The sequence below is a fragment of the Solanum verrucosum genome, unplaced genomic scaffold (genome assembly GCF_900185275.1).
Source record: "Solanum verrucosum unplaced genomic scaffold, falcon-dt-bn FXZP01000003.1, whole genome shotgun sequence".
NCBI classification, from domain to species: Eukaryota; Viridiplantae; Streptophyta; class Magnoliopsida; order Solanales; family Solanaceae; genus Solanum; species Solanum verrucosum.
Window position 1 is genome coordinate 581,139 of NW_026020120.1, and position 20,323 is coordinate 601,461.

General features: G+C 39.6%; 3 protein-coding genes across 3 annotated transcripts in view; 1 reads left to right on the forward strand and 2 right to left on the reverse strand.

Moving 5' to 3' along the window:
- Positions 1–13,244: 13,244 nt before the first annotated feature.
- Positions 13,245–13,649, reverse strand: LOC125825730 (uncharacterized). The gene has a single exon (XM_049505042.1). It carries the CDS (start codon positions 13,647–13,649, stop codon positions 13,245–13,247), a length of 405 nt encoding a protein of 134 aa, XP_049360999.1.
- A 2,789-nt stretch (positions 13,650–16,438) lies between these two features.
- Positions 16,439–17,203, reverse strand: LOC125825731 (uncharacterized). Its single transcript, XM_049505043.1, has 2 exons — positions 17,066–17,203; positions 16,439–17,014 (listed from the first exon to the last, which is right to left on the reverse strand). Exons 1-2 carry the CDS (start codon positions 17,201–17,203, stop codon positions 16,439–16,441), a joined length of 714 nt encoding a protein of 237 aa, XP_049361000.1.
- Positions 16,642–20,323, forward strand: part of LOC125825752 (elongation factor 1-gamma 2-like) — a 1,064,241-nt gene continuing 1,060,559 nt past the window's right edge. The window contains exon 1 of the mRNA XM_049505069.1: positions 16,642–16,652. The gene's annotated coding sequence lies outside the window, so the exon portion shown is untranslated. The remainder of the gene's footprint in view (positions 16,653–20,323) is intronic.

Sequence of the window (20,323 nt, forward strand, 5' to 3'; positions counted from 1 at the left end):
GCCAAATTGGGCACTCATCACAACATTATCAACCGGTATCGTAGGGGCAGACTCTGGCTCAGTCTCTAGGGGAGCGAAAAGTACAACAACATCAGCATGGAGGCTTTGTAACTCCTTTCGGAGGGTGGTCACATGAACGGTCGGGCGGCCTCTCCAGAACTTGCAACTTAAAGGCATCGAGGCGCTAATGAATGGCCTGGACCTTCTGGTCCATCATTTGCTCCATCCGCTGCTCGACCCTTGCCTCGGACTCCGTTATAGCACTCTGCATCCATGGCCTCACATGTTGAAACAGGGTATCCATTTGTACCTCTAGATTCTGTATTCGGGCTAGAGGGATGATGGTGGAACCGAAAGAATGAGTGGCTATAGAAAAGCTAGGGGACTGACTGGCGGCCGGAGACGGAGGAGCCTGGGCATCTGTTGTAGTGGCTGGAGGAGAGTGTTATCCTCCTGCATCTGCTCCACATCTGCTACAATATCATTTCCTACTGGTGGAACCTCAACCTGTGGTTCTCTGCGAGGGGCAACAAGGTTAGCATCGTCCCAAATCAATCTGATGTCTAAAGTATTGGTTGCCTGAAGAAACCTGTCAGAGTGCCACAGTGGTACACCGGAGTCCTTACAAAGCTGGAAGATGAGGCAGGGGAAAGGCAAAGTGGTGGTGGCCTTGAAGTCCCTCTCGTGGATCTCCTCGATCAGTATACAGACAAAATCAACCTCAAGTCTCGTTACCATGGCAACAACTATCACCGCTCAGTCCCATGTGACCACATTGTCCGCCTGAGTGGGGGACATCCTATTAGGTACCAGCAGCCAGAAAAATTTTGCAACAAAATTTAAGGTGGCCTTCCTAATGCCCAGGCTCGAAATACTGACCCACTCTGCGCGCTCACCATCTGCGGCAAGATGTCGTGCTTGCCACCTAATAAGTGATTCATGTTGCTCAACATTCTTCTTAAATGCCCCACTCCAAATAGTGCCCATGCGATAGTCTTGCTCTATTGTATTGATGGGTAGAGTCTGATTCGGGCCAAAGATGAACCTGCGGAGGGTGGTATCAGAGATATCCACAAGAAAACCTAGAACTAGTGTAGCCTTAAGTGGAGGCTGAGCTGCTGGCTTGGCCCTCTTGGATATGAACCCTCTAACAGTGGTGGCATAGGAGGTGTAGAACTCCCTAACTATATCCTCGTTGTAGGTTCCTGGGGCAGTGCCATCCACTCACACCTCTGTCTATCGAATAGCCCCTCAATGAATGGGGCTGTGTGGAGGCTACCTGTGAGAACGCAACGCTCCTCGGTGAGTAGCCATTTTATCATTCTCTTTCGGCATGCAGGAATCTTTGTATATCTGAAAGTGGCCCTTCATACACCATCAATTAGGCTCCTCAGCAACTAGTGCAGGCTTAGAACTGGGGGCACTATAATGGCACCCACACTATTAGCCTCATAAGATGAGCAGTAATGCCATTAGAATTTGAGCGGGAGCCGAAGTCGGATGCTGACTTAAAGACAGTCATTGATCCGATCTGTGTCCCCCTCATCAGACTGGGGGAAGTAACCACGTCAACAATCACCAGTTGGGCTCAGTTCCTCGTAGTGCGAGGAGCAGTAGGGGAGGCCATGGTGATGGGAGGAATATAGTCAGTGTCCTCCGTGTCCTCCATAATGATCGAACGTCGCGTGAGAGCGACGAATTTTGATTTGCCCTTTGCGGCGTAAGTTAGAGCTAGGTTGGGGGCCATAGTATATGTAGAAGCTTAGTTATTACCAAAATAAGTAAATAAAACACTTGGAAGAATTTTAGAACAAGAAATGAATCAAAACGAAAAACTAAAAATAATCTGGGCAGTAGTTGAACTGTCGACCCATGGTGGGTACCTTCTATGCGTCAAGGGATCGACGGTCCGTGGGTCCCCTCCATTGGTCAGAGTATCGTTAATTAGGTCTCTGACGTGGGAACCACAAATATGCAGAACGGTTTGTCGATGGAACGACAGATCGTAGTCCACACCGTGGTTCGACAATTAGCAAAATAATGTGTGCTTCTGGCCCACGGACCTGACCTACGGTCCGTAGACGGGGTCTCTTGGGTCAGCTTGTGCCAGGTTTCATATGGTTCACTTATTTCAATCCTTTTCCTTCACCAATTTTAAACAACTTAGGCCTATACATGTATTTCAACAAGTAATATGGTAGTTAATCATCCTTAGGGTTCCAAGTTTACAGAATTTCACAATTTATCACACAGATACCATGAACCCGAAGTCAAAACTTCCAATTCGGCCTATTAACTTGAATTCTTTAGTTTTAAGTAATTACACAATCACATACCATCATACCAAGGGTGTTCTAGCATACAATTTCACATACAAACACAAAATTAACAACACAAGCTTAATTTCATTGTTGTGATTTCAAAAGGAAACTATGAAAAATTTCAAAGTTTGAGAGAAATCAACACACCTTACAAGTACACAACAATGGTGAGTTTGTGATTTCAATAAACTTCTAGACCCTCTTTACAAGACGTTACCAAATCCGGACTGTGGAATCGTTGGGGAATGAGATAGGAGATTTGGGAGAGAAAATATTGTTTGGTATTTGGGGGAGTGAATAAGGTCTTGATCTATGGGATTTCGTGGTTAAATGGGAGTGATTGTGGGAGAGAAAGAGTTTAAAAATAGTTGGGAGGGTGTTTTGAACGTGGGAGTATTTTAAAAATGAAAGGTTTTCTTTTATAAGGTGTCCGGGTCGGGTCAGGAAAACCCTAGTTTTTTTACCCACGAGACCCCATCTACGGTCCATGATAGGTCTGGTCCTGTTACACCCCGAAAACTAGTGAACTAAAGTAGAGAGTTCTAGAGCCTTGTGTTAGGGTTTTAGAGTTTCATGTGAAGGATATTACTGTAAAATGAATTCCTGAACTTAGAATGAAGGTTCTATTACTTGAACATCAAGGCACGACTACCCAAGGACCGACCAAAGGGGTCCTTCCCAAAACATTCCCCAAATCTGCCATTTTTTAGAGAGCTACGGGGCGTAGGTCCATCCATTCGCTATGGGGTTGACTCATGGGCCAAGGCCACATTTGAGAGGCTGTATACCAGCACCTATAAATGTACAGCCCTGTAGACCCGCCCATGGTGTGTGGGTCGTGGTCTTGTAGGTAGGGGCTGCTTGTGGTCGAATTATTTTAAGTTGGCGTGGGGTTAATTCCATATTATTAGGGTTAAGTGGGGATGGTTAATTAGTTATTAGGACCCCTATTTATACCTAATATACCCTTAATTAGGTGGTTTCCAAATAATTATTTTAGATTCACAAAAGAACCCTAATTCTCTCAAGAAATTCTCTCTCTAGAAGAAGAAGACAAGGAAGAGGGGAAGATTTCCTTCATTGTTTCAAGCTTGTGTTAGGGCTTTGAATCAAGGTATGTTAGCTTATTCATTAATGGGTTCTTCCACCCAGAACCCCCTAGGTTTTCCCCCAATTGTGAAGTCAAAAACTCAATTCTAGCTAGGGTTTCTTCGTACATTATGGGTAGTGTTTAATTATGATTCCAATCTAGTGTATAATAATTAATTATGATTGATTTAGCATGTAATTATGATATTATGATGAATTTATGAGATTTCTATGGTTAACCCTAGTCTAATTGATGAATTTTATATTGTGTATGTTTATGCCATGAAAGGTGAAATTAAGGATTCATAGGTGATCTTCTAAAATCAATGTCATGTGTGAAATTTTTCAAGGTGAGGTACATATAATCATGAATTGAACTAGATTTTATTGAGTATGAAGGATCATCACTAGTAAAGTTGAAATTGAACCTTTATGATCAAATATGACTAGAATCACCTACTAAGGATGAATGTGATTAGAATACCTTGAAATATAGGTACAATGAACATAGTAAGAAGTAAATCTTGAGAATAAGGCTTGTAGTCATCAATGTTAGGGCTTTGGGAGTAAAGCTGATATGATGTGATTTTGTTGTGTATTGTTGAAGGTCTATTCTCACTTACACACCTAGGCATATATATGCTAGGAGACGCAAGGTCCTCTCACATAGAATGATTCTAGGTTGACTTAATACCTAAAATGAATCAAATCTTATTAGTCTAGAATAAATTAAAGTTGTGATGTATGATCCCATCATGTTTAGCTTGACTTCGTAAGAAAAGACCAAGATTGGTAGCTTAGAATTGAGGATCTACACTTTCCTAAGGGTAAGTTGACTTAGCATTGTAAGATGCATTTCACGGGTAGCTTGAGTTAGTAGTAGTCATGGTAGCCTAGTATTGAAGATTTATACTCTCCTAAGGTTAGCTTGAACTAGAATTATTAGGATGCCTTCATGATATAATGACTTGGTTTGGCAAAGTTCATTTCATGTTAGCTTAGGATTGAGGAATAATACTCTCCTAAGGGTATCTTAGGATTGAGGAATCATACTCTCCTAAGGGTAGCTTAGGATTGATGAATCATACCCTCCTAAGGGTAGCTTAGGACTGAGGACATATACTCTTCTAAGAGTAGCTTGCATTAACTTCACAGTGTTCTTGTAACGTTACCATAACTTAGTTGGACTAGGAATATTTAATGCTAGCTAGGACGGAACACTTGTACCCTTCCTAGAATAGCTTGGACTTGCATGATAGTGTGACTTCCAAGGTAGTTGGTTTAGCTTAATAAAGTTATGTTAACAAGATGATAGCATGGTCTAGCCTATTAGGGTGTTATTCCTTGGTAGCTTCGAATTGAGAAATAGAATTCATTCATGTGTTTTGACTTGCCGTGTACTAAATAGAGAAGTACCTTAAATGACTAATGACAAATAGAAAGGAGGGGGTAGTCCCCAACTAGTGAGTATGTATGATAGCCTAAAGTGGTATTTAGTGTGAATAGTAGTATGGGATGATATTCATACGTTGCACAAGTATGACTTGAAGCTACTTATGAAGTTTTCTCTTATATAGTATAGAATTAGCTTGGGTTGTTGCTATAGTTACCTATGATTGACTAAAGGTGATAGTTCCTTCGTTTATATGAAGTAAGCTGATAATGAGACCCAAAGAGGGTAAGTAAGACCATGATGACTACAAGGCTATGCTTAGTTTGAAGGGTAGTATGGGATCCCTTTCATGCATTGCACAATTATTCTTTGAGGTTACCTAGGAGTATGGTACCTTTATGGTAGAAAAGCTTAAAGACTTGACCATGTATATAAACTATATTTAAGACGACCAAAATGTGATACTTAGCTTGGGTGGTAATATGGGATGCTATTAATGCATTGCACACGTGTGCTTTTATGTTACTTGAGAGTAGTTCTATTATCGTATAGATGACAAGGAGTTGAATAATTCTTATATGATTCTTATGTTGGAGACTTTGCTTATTATTATCATATTGTCTCTTATGCTTATAGTTTATGTTTTTGAAGTATTTCATATGATTATTGATTATATCTTATATTGACTAACCCTGTCTTATGCTCTTATGATTATGCTAGCTAACAATTTAGTACATTTTGTACTAACGCATACTTTGCGTACATTCTCATCAAATGTAGGGTTAGGGGATTGAGTTCTATTCTTGGAGATGGGTTTCTAAGGAGCAAAAGAGTTGAAGATCTTGGTGAGTCCTCATAGCTTCGAAGACAAAACCCACTAGTTCCTTTATGTCTTTTATTTTCCCGTTGAGACTATTGTATGGGCTGCGTCCTAAGAGTTTTATTCTAAAGTTGTATTAGATGGTTTGAGACAAAAAGTGTAGTAAAGACTTCCGCTTGCTTTTATGAAAAATACTTCGATTGTATGGGTAAAAGTTTTTAAATTTTTCCGTACTTATATATTATCTTATTTTATGATATGCTAAGGGGTTGTATGAAACCCTTTTGGGGTCAAGTACGCCATGTTACATCTAGGGTGTACCCCTAGGTCATAACAAAATTGGTACAGAGCACAAGGTTTAGAATGGTTCTAGGATTGTCTCAAACCACGCCTAGTAGAGTCTTGTTTATAAATGTGAAGAGTGTCACATTTATGAATAGGAGGCTATTAGATGTTTAGGAAATCTCACTTCTTCATTCTCTAAGTCGTGCCATAGAGTTTGGCTTTAGTAGGCCCTTCTTCTAATCCGTATTTGTTGATTTTCAGGGTATGGCTAATACAAGAGCAAATGCTAGGAGAGAAGAGGAAGGCAATGTGGATCAAGAGGTTCCTTTCCAAGTTCCACACCAAGCTCCTCCTCAAGCTCCAATTGATCCCCCGAATATGTCTAATGTGGAGATTAGGTCGACTCTCCAAATGTTTGCCCAAACTTTGAGTAATCAAGCCCAAAATGTGACGGCTCAAATCAATAGGTAGATGGTAGCTCTGGCAAACCCAATAAGGGGAGTATTTGCTTCTAGGGTGAGAGAGTTTTTGAGGATGAACCCTCCGGAGTTTAGTTGTTCCAAAATAGAAGTGGATCCTAATGGGTTTATAGAAGAGGTTTATAAGGTGCTAGCTATCATGGGGGTGACTTCAGTAGAGAAAGCAGAACTAGCCACTTACCAATTGAAGAATATTGCTCAAATATGGTATGAAAAATGGAACTATGGTAGGCCGGTAGAAGCGGGTCCCATAGATTGGGAGATGTTTAAGAAGGCGTTTCTAGATAGGTTCTTTCCCCTATAATTGAGGGAAGCTAAGGTGGAAGAGATCATCTACCTTAAGAAAGGTAGTATGAGTGTTAACGAGTATTCCTTCAAAATTACTCTATTGTCTAAGTATGCTCCATCTATGGTAGCAAGTTCGAGGGATATAATGAGTAGGTATTTGATGAGTGTGTCCAAAGTGGTAGCAAAAGAATGTCGTACGGAAATGCTCCTTGATGATATGGATATCTCACGTCGTATGATGTATGCTCAACAAATGGAGGAAGAAGAACTTGAAGAGGAGAAATCTAAGGAGAAAAAGAGGTCTAGGATGGATAATGATAAGTCATTTCATGATGGGTCCGATGGATATGGTCATTCTAGGAATCAACAAAAATTTCCTGGACAAGGCTTTTCTAATACTCCTAAGCATAAGGATGAGAGGGTGTCTACCTCTAGGCCATAAGGTATTAGTAATGAGTCTATATGGCCCTTTGTTCTAGGTGTGGTAAGAGGCATGAGGGTAGGTGTTTGCCCGGTAGAGAGGGTTGCTTTAGTTGTAGTGAGAGTGGCCACAAGATCAAAGATTGTGCAAAGGCAAAGGTTACAAGAAGAGAGGGTAAGCAAGTTTCCTCTAGTGGTATAGATCCGGAGCCTCAAAAGAAGAATAGGTTTTATGCTCTCCAATCTAGAAAAGATCAAGAGTGATCTCCTCATGTTGCTTCTGGTATGTGTTTATATCTTTAGTAATTTCCGGATTTCTTAATTTCTGGATTTCTTCTCTTTTATGACTTGTTAGGTTGGACTTTGAAGTTGTCTTTACTATGAATGATGTTTAGAAAAGTTTGTGTAGGCTTACTCCCAAGGGGGAGATAGTGTGCCTATCTAGTAGAGTTATTGTGTGATTATGTGTTGCCCTGATTTCCTAATATGTATGTTCATAAAAATGCTTAGGTCTTGTTAGAAATGACTTATATGCATTGTTTTGCCTCATGTTGTAGTGCATTTGTGTAGAGTTGCATATAGACTTCATGAGATGAGTTAATGAGCACGCCTTAGTTTGGAGTTGAAAGATTCCTCCTTGAATAAATGCTTTTTGAGAGTAATTTGCATTTAGATTCCATGAGTCTGTGTTGAGCATGCTTTATCTAAGGAATGTTAATTCCTCCTTGAAAATGAGTAGATATAGAATTTCATGCATTTTCGGTTGGTAGAAGTAGTTCCTACTCCCTTGTCTTGCATTAAATATGTTTAGGTTGGAATTGAAGTTTTCTTCCCTGGTTGTGTGCATTTAGATGTAGTGCAAGAGGGATTGGCTGCTAGTTTATAGTTGCGACCTTAGTAAGTGTTTATAATAGTCATTTGAGGACGAATTATCCCAAGGGGGAGATATTATTACACCCCGGAAACTAGTGAACTAAACTAGAGTGTTCTAGATCCTTGTGTTAGGGTTTTAGAGTTTGATGTGAAGGATAGAATTGTCAAATGACTTCCCAAAGTTAGAATGAAGGTTTTAGGGGTTGAACGTCAAGGCACAACTCCCCAAGGACCAACCAAAGGGGTCCTTGAGGAGGACCCCAAAACAATTCCCAAATCTGCCATTTTTGAGAGAGCTACGGATGGGACCTACGGGGAGTAGGTCCATCCATGCCTCGTGGGGGTAACTCGTGGGTCAAGGCCACATTTGAGGGGCTGCATACCAGCACCTACGAATGTACAGCATGCCCCGTAGACCCACCCACGGTCCATGGGTCGTGGTCTTGTGGGTAGGGGCTACTTGTGGTCGAATTATTTTAAGTTGGGGACTTTGGGGTTAATTCCATATTAGTTAGGGGTTAAGTGGGGATGGTTAATTAGTTATTAAGCCCCCTGTATATACCTAATAGACCCTTAATTAGGTGGTTTACACCAAATTCTCTCAAGAAATTCTCTCTCTCTAGAAGAAGAAGGTAAAGGAGAAGGAGAAGGAGAAGGAGAAGGAGAAGGAGAGGGAGAAGAATAAGAAGGGCATATTTCTTCCATTGTTTCAATATTTTGTTAGGGCTTTGAAACAAGGTATGTTAGCTTATTCATCTATGGGTTCTTCGACCCATAGATCCCCCTAGGTTTTCCCCCAATTCTAGCTAGGGTGTCTTCCTACATTGTGGGTAGTGTTTAAGTATGATTCCAATCTAGTGGATATTACTTAATTATGATTGAATTAGAATGTAATTATGATATTATGGTGCACTTATGTGATTTCTATGGTTAACCCTAGCATAATTGATAAATTTGATATTGTGTGGGTTTATTCCATGGAAGGTGAAATTGAGAATTCATAGGTGATCTTCTAAAATCAATGTCATGTGTAGAAATTGTTCAAGGTTAGGAACATATAATTATTAATTGAACTAGACTTTATTGAATATGAAGGATCATGACTAGTAAAGTTGAAATTGAACCTTTATGATGAAATATGACTTGAAGCACCTACTAATAAAGAATTTGATTAGAATACCTTGAAATGTAGGTATAATGATGATAGTAAGAAGTAAAGCTTGAAAATAAGTCTTGTAGTCAGCAATGTGAGGGATTTGGGGGTAAACCTAATATGATGTGATTTTGCTGTGTATTGTTGAAGGTATATGAAGAGTCCGAGATTTGGACTCATACATGGTTTTAATTATAATGATTTAGTGTCCTCAAATGCCTATTTTGTGCCAATAACTGATGTAAAACCCTTGATTTTTAGATATATAGATTGAGGAACAAAGCTAGGACATAAATGGACAATAAAGACAACACGAGCGAAAAAAAGAAGGGAAAAACAAGCCTGATGATTGCCAATGTCACTTAGCGAGTCACCAAGTTACCCCTCTACCGCCTAAAGTTTTAGAATGCTGAGGCTAGATTAGGCATAATTTCGGTGAGCAGCAGATCACCTTGGCATGACGCCGATCGCATCGGCGTTGGATAACCAGGTCATCTAACGTACCGATGGAGACCCAGATAATCTCACATGGGCGAGACAAAAAATAGAAGGGCGCATCGCGGAATGAAACGATGATCCTGAGTTGACTCGCCTAAAATTACTATGGTCGGATGAAGAAGATGTGAAGCAGGAGGGATGGGCGAAAGGGCAATCGGCGAGTCGCTCAACGGTTGGTGAGGCCCGATTTTCCTCGTCGAGTGGCCCCAAAATGTCACACCAGATTTTGTATAAATTTATTTTTTTCATGAGAGAGAAAGCATTCAAAAATCGTGAGGAACAAAATATAGCGAGGAAAATCACTGTAATTGTGGATTGGCAGTGATTTTTTGACAAGATTCTTCATTTTGGGTTTCGTAATAGAGAATATATTATTAAATTTTGACTTCCAAACTTCATTTGCCCAGTTATGGAAAACATGGTACGTATTGAATTTCATCTTTTTACCATGATTAGCTAAAACCCTAACCTTGGGGGTTTGACAATGTAACAAATTGTTGCATTTGACTAAGTAGGTATCTTCAATTAGTAAACTTTGATGTTAATTTGAAGTGGGTCTGAATTATTATCGTGGTTTAACTTCATTATTACATGTTTGATGCAATATAGTTTAGAAATTTCTGCTTGCTCGAGAGAGAAGCATAGAGCCAATGTAGTAATTTTGCATCCTTAGTAAAGGGTCATTACGGTTTCAGCTTGAGAAAGTGATACTTAAGATTCAGCCTTTGTGTCTAGTTCGAAAGAGTAGATTTTATGAGAAAGTGGGCTGGACGTTTTATGGCTAGTGTTGAAGTTCGAGATAATTCAGCATAAATAAGGTAATTGTTCGAGAGAAAATTGATTTACACATAGTCCATTCTACCAACAACAAATTAACATTGTTGGTAATCATGTTCACCCATTCAGTTGAATTCAATAGTTGGTTAGACAATCCCCCAAGTGTTGTCTCGTTATTTGATTGTTCTATGTTTATTGTTGAAGGGGTTATTAAGTGCAACCTGGAATTCGATTTCTAAACTCTTAAATTTGGTCTAGCTAAAGAGGTCACTGTCATACTTTCATATAGAATTCAAAAGAAAGCTACTCCATGTGGGATCAACCCTAAATCTTGTAGTTGGTTTTATACTGATTTACGACCGTTGACACTTAGAATTGGATGAAGTGTCCTTGAAACGTTAATCAGTTTATTCTCACTTACGTACCTAGGCATAAATATGCCAGGAGATGCGAGGTCCTCTCACATAGAATGATTCTAGGTTGACTTAATAACCTAATATGAATCAAAGCTTGTTAGTGTAGAATAGCTTTAAGTTGTGATGTATGATCCCTTCATGTATAGCTTGACTTGGTAAGACAAGACCATGATTGGTAGCTTAGGATTGAGGATCTACACTCTCCTAAAGGTAGCTTGACTTAGCATTGTAAGATGCATTTCAAGGGTAGCTTGAGTTAGAAGTAGTCATGGTAGCCTAAGATTGAGGATTTATACTCTCCTAAAGGTAGCATGAACTAGCATTATTAGGATACCTTCAAGATAGCATGACTTGGTTTGGCCAAGACCATTTCATGGTAGCTTAGGATTGAGGAATCATACTCTTCTAAGGGTAGCTTAGGATTGAGGAATCATACTCTTCTAAGGGTAGCTAAGGATTGAGAAATCATACTCTCCTAAGGATAGCTTAGGATTGAGGACACATACTCTCCTAAGAGTAGCTTGCATTAGCATCATAGTGTGCTTGTAAGGGTTGCATGACTTAGTTGGACTAGGACTATTTTATGGTAGCTAGGATGGAACACTTGTACCCTTCCTAGAATATCTTGGACTTGCATGCTAGTTTTCCTTCCAAGGTAGTTGTTTTAGCTTAATAAAGTTATGTTAGCAAGATGATATCATGTGTTAGCCTATTAGGGTGTCATTCCTTGGTAGCCTTGAATTGAGAAATAAAATTCATTCATGTGTTGTGACTTGCCTTGTTCTAAATAGAGAAGTACCCTAAATGACAAATGGAAAATTGAAAGGAGGGGCTAGTCCCCAACTAGTGAGTATGTATAATAGCATAACTTGGTACTTAGTGTGAATAGTAGTATGGGATGCTATTCATACATTGCACAAGTTTTACTTGAAGCTACTTATGAAGTGTTCTCTTATATAGTATAGACTTATCTTGGGTTGTTTCTATAGTTACCTATAATTGACTAAAGGTGATAATTCCCTTGTTTATATGAAGTAAGCTAATAATGAGACCAAAAGAGGGTAAGTATGACTGTGATGACTTCAAGGTTATGCTTAGTGTGAAGGGTAGTATGGGATGCCTTTCATGCATTTCATAAGTGTGCTTTGAGGTTACTTAGGAGTATGGTGCCATTATGGTAGAAAAGCTTAAAGACTTGACCATGTATATAAACTATGCTTAAGACGACCAAAAAGGGATACTTAGCTTGGGTGGTCTAATGGGATGCTATTCATGCATTGCACAAGTATGCTTTTAGGTTACTTGAGAGTAGTTTTATTATCGTATAGATGACTAAGAGTTGAATATTGCTTATATGATGCTTATGTTGAAGACTTTGCTTATTATTTTGATATTGTCTATTATGCTTATAGTTTATGTTCCATGACATATTTCATATGATTGTGGATTATGGATTATGTCTTACATTGACTAACCTTTGTCTTATGGTCTTATGATTATGCTAGCTAACATATTTAGTACATTTTGTACTAACTCATACTTTGCCTACATTCTCATCAAATGTAGGGTTTGGAGATTGAGTTCTATTCTTGGATAGGTTTCTAAGGAACAAAGGAGTTGAAGATCTTGGTGAGTCCTCATAGCTTCGAGGACAAAACTCACTAGTTTCTTTATATCTTTTATTTTCATGTTGAGACTATTGTATGGGCTGTGTCCCAAGAGGTTTATTCTAAAGTTGTATTAGATGGATTGAGACAAAAAGTATAGTAAAGGCGTCCACTTGCTTTTATGAAAAAGACTTTGGTTGTATGGATAAAAGTTTTTATATTTTTTCGTACTTTTCTATTATTTTATGTTATGATATGCTAAGGTCTTGTATGAAACCCCTTTAGGGTCAAGTGCGCCATGTTAGATCTATGGTGTACCCCTGGGTCGTAACAATCTGGTCCCTTGGTCAGTCTGACACATAAAAATTTCAGAATACTTATCTAGGGTCTACAAATGCCATTCACAGTCTGTGGAGTCTGGTACCTAGGTTACTCTGACACTTAGAAATTTCAGAATACTTACCTGGGGTCTATGGATGCCATTCACGGTCCATGGATGAAACCACGGACCGTCGATGGATTCCGTAGAACACTGCACACCTGTTTTTCTGCAGATTCTGCCTTTCACCCCTGCACACGTAGCAACCATTAGGACTTTCTTTTTACAATTTGTGGACACTTATTAGACACAGACCCTATTCTATATCTAGCCAACACTAATACAAAAATAAAAAACCTATCCAAAGAGTTAAAAAAATTAAAATAAAAAAAGAAAACTACTAAATCTAAAAGAAAAACCTATAGTTGGCTAGATTGTACATCTTGGGTTACCTCCCAAGCAGCACTTGATTCAACGTCGTGGCACGATGCAGACACTTTGATTACTTAGACTTCATCAAGATAATAGGCCTTTATCACCTCTTTCACACTCTCCAATTTCCCCATGTAGACTTTGATCCTTTGCCTGTTCACCTTAAACCTTATTCCTTCCTTGTTCTCGAGCTCGACCGCTCCATGTGGGAACACTTGAGTGACTCGGAATAGCTTAGTCCACTTGGACTTGAGGTTGCCAGGAAACAATCGCAGCCTTAAGTTTAATAGAAGCACCAGATCACCCATAATAAATTCACGCTTTTCTATCTTCTGATCGTGATACTTCTTGATCGTCTCCTTGTAGAAGGCTGAACTTTCATATGCTTTTAGACGAAACTCGTCAAGCTCATTCATGTCATTCACTCTTTGACTCGATGCGGCGCCCCAATCCAAATTCAACTTATTTAGCGCCCACATAGCCTTGTGCTCTAGCTCAACCCGAAAATAGCACAACTTTCCACATACAAGTTGGTAGAGGGACACCTATGGGAGTCTAAAATGCGGTGCGATAGGCCCATAGAGCATCAGCAAGCCTCCTTGACCAATCAATTCTATTGGCATTCAAAGTCTTTGCAAGGATTTGGTTTATCTCTTTGTTTGACACTTCAACTTGCTCCACTAGACTGCGGATGGTAAGGATTGTGACGGACTCCATATTTATCTAGCAACGCCTTGAACAACTTATTACAAAAGTGGGAACCTCCATCACTAATAATCGCCCTAGATGTACCACATCTGGAGAAGATACTCTTTTTTAGGAATGTGGTGACACTTTTCCCTTCATTGTTTGAAAGCATAATTGCTTCCACCCATTTCGACACATAATCAATCACAACAAGAATATACTTCATCCTATGTGAACTCACAAACAGACCCATAATGTCAACCAAGCATCAAACAACTCAATTACCAATATCAGATTCATAGGTAGTTCTTGCCTCCTTGAAATTCCTCCTTCTCTTTGGCAACGATCACAAGACTTTACGAAATCATGAGCATCTTGGTCGACGGTAGGTCAGTAATACCCACAATGCAAGATTTTATGTGCAGTCTGAATGCCTCTATGATACCCAACAACAGGCGATGAATGACATGCCTCTAGTATACTCATCAACTCAACCTCGGGCACACAGCGATGAATATTCCCATCAGCAAAAATATGAAGCAAATAAGGCTCATCCCAAAAGAACTTCTTCACATCATGCATAAACTTTGTCCTTTGGTGAAATTACAAATCTAATGGAACCAGATCACTTGTCAAAGTAGTTAGCAAAATCTGCGAACCAACGAATAAGATCAAAAGATGCAGCCAATACATGTTCGTCTAGATAGCATCATTAATTTCAGCCCCATCTCCAAGCTTGAGCATAGCTTCCTCTTCCAAAATAGAAAAATGGTTGGAAACCTGATTCTCTGTCTCATTTCTATCTTTCACCTCAAAATCGAACTCTTGCATAAAAAATATCCATATAATCAACCTTGGCTTTGCATCCTTTTTAGCCATCAGATACCTCAATACAGAATGATCAGTATGCACTATGACCTTAGTACCAAGCAAGTAGGATCGAAATTTTTCAAAAGCGAAAACCACAAGAAGGAATTCTGGTTCAGTCACTGTATAGTTCTTTTGAGTCACATTCAGAGCTTTGCTGGCATAGTAAATAGGATGAAGAATCTTTTCTTGCCTCTGTCCCAATACCACACCAAGTGCCAGTCCACTCGCATCACATACCACTTCAAAAGGTTGCCCCAAGTCTGGTGAAATAATGATAGCTTTGGAAACTAGCTTTTCTTTCAACTCTACAAATGCTCATAGAAAAGCATCATCAAAATCAAACTTACACTAATTTCCGAGCAATTTGCACAATAGGTGTGCAATTTTGGAGAAATCCTTGATAAACCTCCTATAAAAGCATGCATGCCCAATAAAACTTCTAACACCTTTAACAAAGATAGGTGGTGAAAGCTTTTTTATACCTCCACTTTAGCTATGTCAACCTCAATACCATTCTAAGAAATACAATGATCCAGAACGATCCCCTCTTTCAAGATGAAGTGGCAGTTTTCTCAATTGAGCACAAGATTGCACTTTTCACAGCGTTTCACCTTGACCAAATGCATCAGACAACCATCAAACGAGTCACCTACCATAGAGAAATCATCCATAAATACCTCAATAGTGTCCTCCACCATTTCTGAAAATATCGACACCATGCAATATTAGAAGGTCGCTGGAGCATTACACAACCCAAATAGCATCCGTTTGAAGGCAAAAGTCCCATAAGGGCAATGAATGTGGTTTTCTCTTGGTCTTACGAAGCTATGGAGATCTGATTATAACCCGAATACCTATCAAGAAAGCAATACCAACCCTTACCAGCAAGGCGATCCAGCATCTCATCCATGAACGACATAGGGAAGTGATTATTTTCTGTCAAAGTATTCAATTTCTAGTAGTCCATGCATATTCTCCATCCAGTCACTGGCCGCATCAAAACAAGCTCATTTTTTGCATTAGGAACCACAATAATCCCCCCTTTCTTTGGAAGACACTGAACTGGACAAACTCAACTACTATATGCAATGTGATATATGACTCTAGCATCCAACCATTTGATGATTTCCTTTTTCCCTACCTCTTGCATAGGAGGATTTAGTCTCCTTTGGTGCTCATACTAGGCTTTTGGTCCGACATGAGTTGGATTTTATGAGAACAAACGCCAGGAGGAATCGCAATAATGTCCGCAGTAGTCCATCCAATTGCCCTCTTGAACCTCTTCAACACCGAAACCAATGCCTCAACTTGTACCTTACTCAAATCGGACACAACGATGACCGGTAAAGTACCATCTCTCCCCAAGAATACATACCTCAAATGCAATGGTAGAGCCTTGAGCTCCAATTTTGGAGCTCTTTAACGCACGATTTTGCGGGTGGAAAGTCACGATTCTTCATATCTAGGTCCATTTTTTTTGGTTTGGAACGAAATTCAAACCTATAAATACGACAACTAATTCATCATAGTCTTCAATACAATCACTCTCAAAATGCATCAATATCGCCGCCAGTGCATCAACACCCATCCTCTCTTCAATAGACACATCAGAACCTCGCTCCACAACATGATTTACCACAGATACTTACTTGAGATCGCTTTCCTGCTTCATAGACTTACAGATGTTGAAAGTTACTTCTTCATTATTGAATCAGAACTTCATCTGCCTTCTCTGCATATCGACCAAGGCATGCCCAGTAGCATGGAATGGTCTTTCTAGGATGATCGGAACCTCAAAATCAATCTCACAATAAAGTATCACAAAATCCACCAGAAAAATAAACGACTCCACTTTCACAAGTACATCTTGGAGAACACCAATGGGCTTCTTCACAGTTCTATCGACCATGAGTAATTGTATCGTAGTTGGTTTTGGAGCCCCTAAACCCAACTGCTTGTAGATAAACAATGGCATCAAATTAATGCTAACACCCAAATAACACAACGCCTTCGCAAAATGCAACAACACAATGGTACAAGGAATAGTGAAAGTACCAAGATCCTCTTTCTTCTGCACAAGTGACCTAGTAGCAATAGCACTGCAATGTTTCAACCTCTCATCATTCTCATAACTGACGGCCCTTTTTTTGGTCACCAAATCCTTCAAAAACTTTGCATACCCAGGCATTTGCTCCAAAGCCTCTATCAACGAAACATTGATGGAAAGTTGTTTCAACATTGTAATGAACCTGCGATATTTTCCTTCTTCAATCTTCTTCATCAATCTCTATGGGAATGGCGGTAGAGGTCTAGGCATGGGAACAACTTTTTAGGTCACCTCCACTTCCTTCTCTGTAGCATTGTTAGACTCTCCAATAACCTCTATCTCATCATCATCTTTTTTTACCACAATTTCAACCTCAGACGGCATAGGGGGATCAATGGTCTGTTTACCTCCTCGAGTAGTAACTGCCATACAATGCCCATCATTCTTCGGATTATGGATGGTGTTGCTAGGAAGTGTGCCAGGCTGACGTGGGTTTACTGTAGTGGACAACTAATTCATCTGCTGCTCAAGTTACTTGATCGACACTGCATGGGCATCAGCTTTATGACCGATTCTAGAAAATTCATTTTACATCTCTTTCACATTCTCATTAGTCACATCAAACCTCTTCATCATTTTCTTCATCATATCCTCAATGCGTGCCATACTACCCTCCAACTTCCCTATTGCCAAATTGCCGATTTGAAGGTGGAACATAATGCACAACTCTCTTGTTTCTGTTGCCATAGTTGTTCCGGTTGTAGTTGTTGTTGCGATTGTAGTTCCCATCCCAGACATAGTTACCCTCTCGATTGTAGTTACCATAGTTTCAACCTTGGATTCCTTGACCTTGACACCAATTATCCAAATTGGAACCTTGGGTGTTAGCTCGAAAACCCCCCATTTGATCATTCACCAAGTAAGCATCCTCCTCATAGTAGCATTCCTCAACTAGTGGTGGTGGATTTCTAGTCAAGTAGTTTACTGCCGATCACATGCTTCAACACCAACCCAAGTTATTTCCTCATCTGAGCCATCTCCTCACGAATGTCATCAACAAATTGACTAGGCGCAACTTGAACTCCCAATGTACTTCTTCCAGTGTCTAACTTTCTAGTACTCCCTGCTTTATTATTTTGAGATATCTTCTCCAGTTTCTCAGCGATCTTCTCAAAAGTGCACTGACCATATGATCCTCCAACAATAATATCAAGCACATTCTTCCTATTTTCATCCCGACCTCTGTAGAAATACTCCTGCTGTGATTCATCACAATGCGGTGATTTGGAACACTTCTTATGAATGCAGTGAACCTGTCCCACGAACTGCTCACAGACTCTCCAGGTAGTGCTACAAACTTGTTTAGTTTGTCCTTGTGATTCAGCTTCTTGGACAATAGAAAATACTTTGCCATGAACACTTTGTGCAATTAGTCCCCTGTTTGAATCGAGTTATACGAAAGCTCAGAAAACCATATCGCAACATCTCTGGTCAACGATATAGGGAAGAATCGCAACCCTATGAAATTCATGTCCAACTCCGGTCATCCCACACAACTCTTGCAGACACTCTTCAACTTGGCTATGTGCCCATACGGATCTTCTGAAGCCATACCAGAAAAAAAAAAAACCCTTATTGTAATCATCTGCATCAGACTGCAGGTCACCACAAATGTATGTCCTACAAGTAGAGGAGGGAGAACAATGGGTCCTCCAAATTCAACGATATTGAAGTTGACCGTGTAATTACCACGCAGTCTTGGTTCTGGTGGATTCTGCACCCTTAATGCATTTTCGACTAAATTACCGCCAGAACCTGAGCATTCTCATAACCAACAACTTCTGCAAGCTCCTCTATGATTGGATTATTTTGCACCCCTTTATTATTCATCTTTCTCAAAGTTTTGCTCAACTCTGGATCATATGGGGTCAATGATTCGCCTCGACTCTGTGTACTTGGCATACACTAGAGTAGAAACCCTAAGAAAACAAAAACAAAATAAAACGTAAAATTAGGAAATAATTGAGTAAATTGCAATAATGTAGTTAAGCTTAATGTAAAAGCCTTATTCCCCGACAGTGGCGCTAAAATTTAATACGCTCAAATTACACCTCCCTAAAGAGGTATTTGCGATCGTTGTCAAATAAAGAACCCAAGTTGTAGGTTGGGGTCTATCCCACGAGGAATATGGTTCAGACTTAAACTTATCTTGCTATTATATTCGTTTAGTCAACTTATATCCAAGACAAGTAAATAAAGGGGGGGGGGGATTTGTGAAACAAATATTGTTGTTTAAGTAACAAGTGAGCAAGATTCAAACTTTAAGTTATCAATATGAGAAAGAAAGTAGGGTGTATGTGTTCCCCATAAGCTCATAACGTGGTGATCCTAATAATAGTAATTTGTTCCTAGTGTTTTACATGCAAAGTTGGTAAGATAGGTATCCCTAAGTGATTGGTCCTCTAAGTAGGGAATTTCACTCTGAACCTTGGTCCCGCTACGTGTGTATAATTTACTAACACTAACCTTTTCCTCAGATTAGACATTACATCAATGTATGGCTTAGTTTGCACCCTCGCACCAATTGATATTAGACTATTAGATAGCATCACTCCAAATCTCTACTGATAATTCTTTTCTTATTAAATACGTCATTGGTCTGGCAAGTAGCAACAAGGCAAGTTCTAACGCGTGCACTCATTAAAAAGACTTCTAAGCGAAAGAAATACCAATGAATGCATCAACATTATTCAAGAATTACTTAGTTATTATTCATACGTTGTTAATTGCTCATGGTTCCCACAACCCTAGTTGTGGATTTAGCTACTCATTCTTGGAAGAACACAATTCAATTTTTGATAATAAGAATTATTGAACTTACGTTTAGAGTAGAATAAACCCGATATCTCGAACTGAATTTCAAAGCAAAAATCTTATAAACTGAAATCCGAAAATCAAATAGCCAAAGTTTGCACGTTAATTCCTAAGAAAATATCAAGAACTAAAAGTTAACAATAATGTCTAAGCCCCAAAAAGGAGGTTTACATACCCTATTTATAGAAAAACATGTCCTAAACAAAAAGTAAACAAAATAAGGAAAAAAACTTCTGGGACGCGGCTTTGATCGACAACTCGACCTACAGACCATGGGTCGACCTACAGTTCGTAGGTCCCCTCCATTGGTCAACACTTGAAACTTTTCAGCAGAGGCCGAAACCTTCAACTCCCAGTTCATCAATGACCGATATGCATGACGGATCGTAAGTGAACCTATAGTCCGTGGGTCCTCTTATGTGGATCCACACTTAGGTCGACTTGTAGGTCGGATGTGCAGGATGGCCTATAGGTTGACCTACGGTCCGTGGATAGCTTTGTAGTTCTACACTTGGTAAAACTTCCATGATGCTCCTTTCTACGCCTACCCATCGATAGACCGTCACATCCATAAGTCACTCTGTGGGTGCCACTTCTACAAAATTTGAGTTGTCATCTCACTCAACCGCGTCAAGACCTTTTTCCTGCAAACATAACACACAAAACATTATTTTC

What these genes read in the sequence shown, in the direction of transcription:
- LOC125825730 (XM_049505042.1), bottom strand. Translation starts at nt 13,649, where the DNA reads ATGTGGGCGCTAAATAAGTTGAATTTGGATTGGGGCGCCGCATCGAGT.
- LOC125825731 (XM_049505043.1), bottom strand. Translation starts at nt 17,203, where the DNA reads ATGGCAGTTACTACTCGAGGAGGTAAACAGACCATTGATCCCCCTATG. An exon ending in CTACAGAGAAGGAAGTGGAG is followed by an intron (nt 17,015 to 17,065) that starts GTGACCTAAAAA and finishes CCATTCCCATAG; the next exon opens with AGATTGATGAAGAAGATTGA.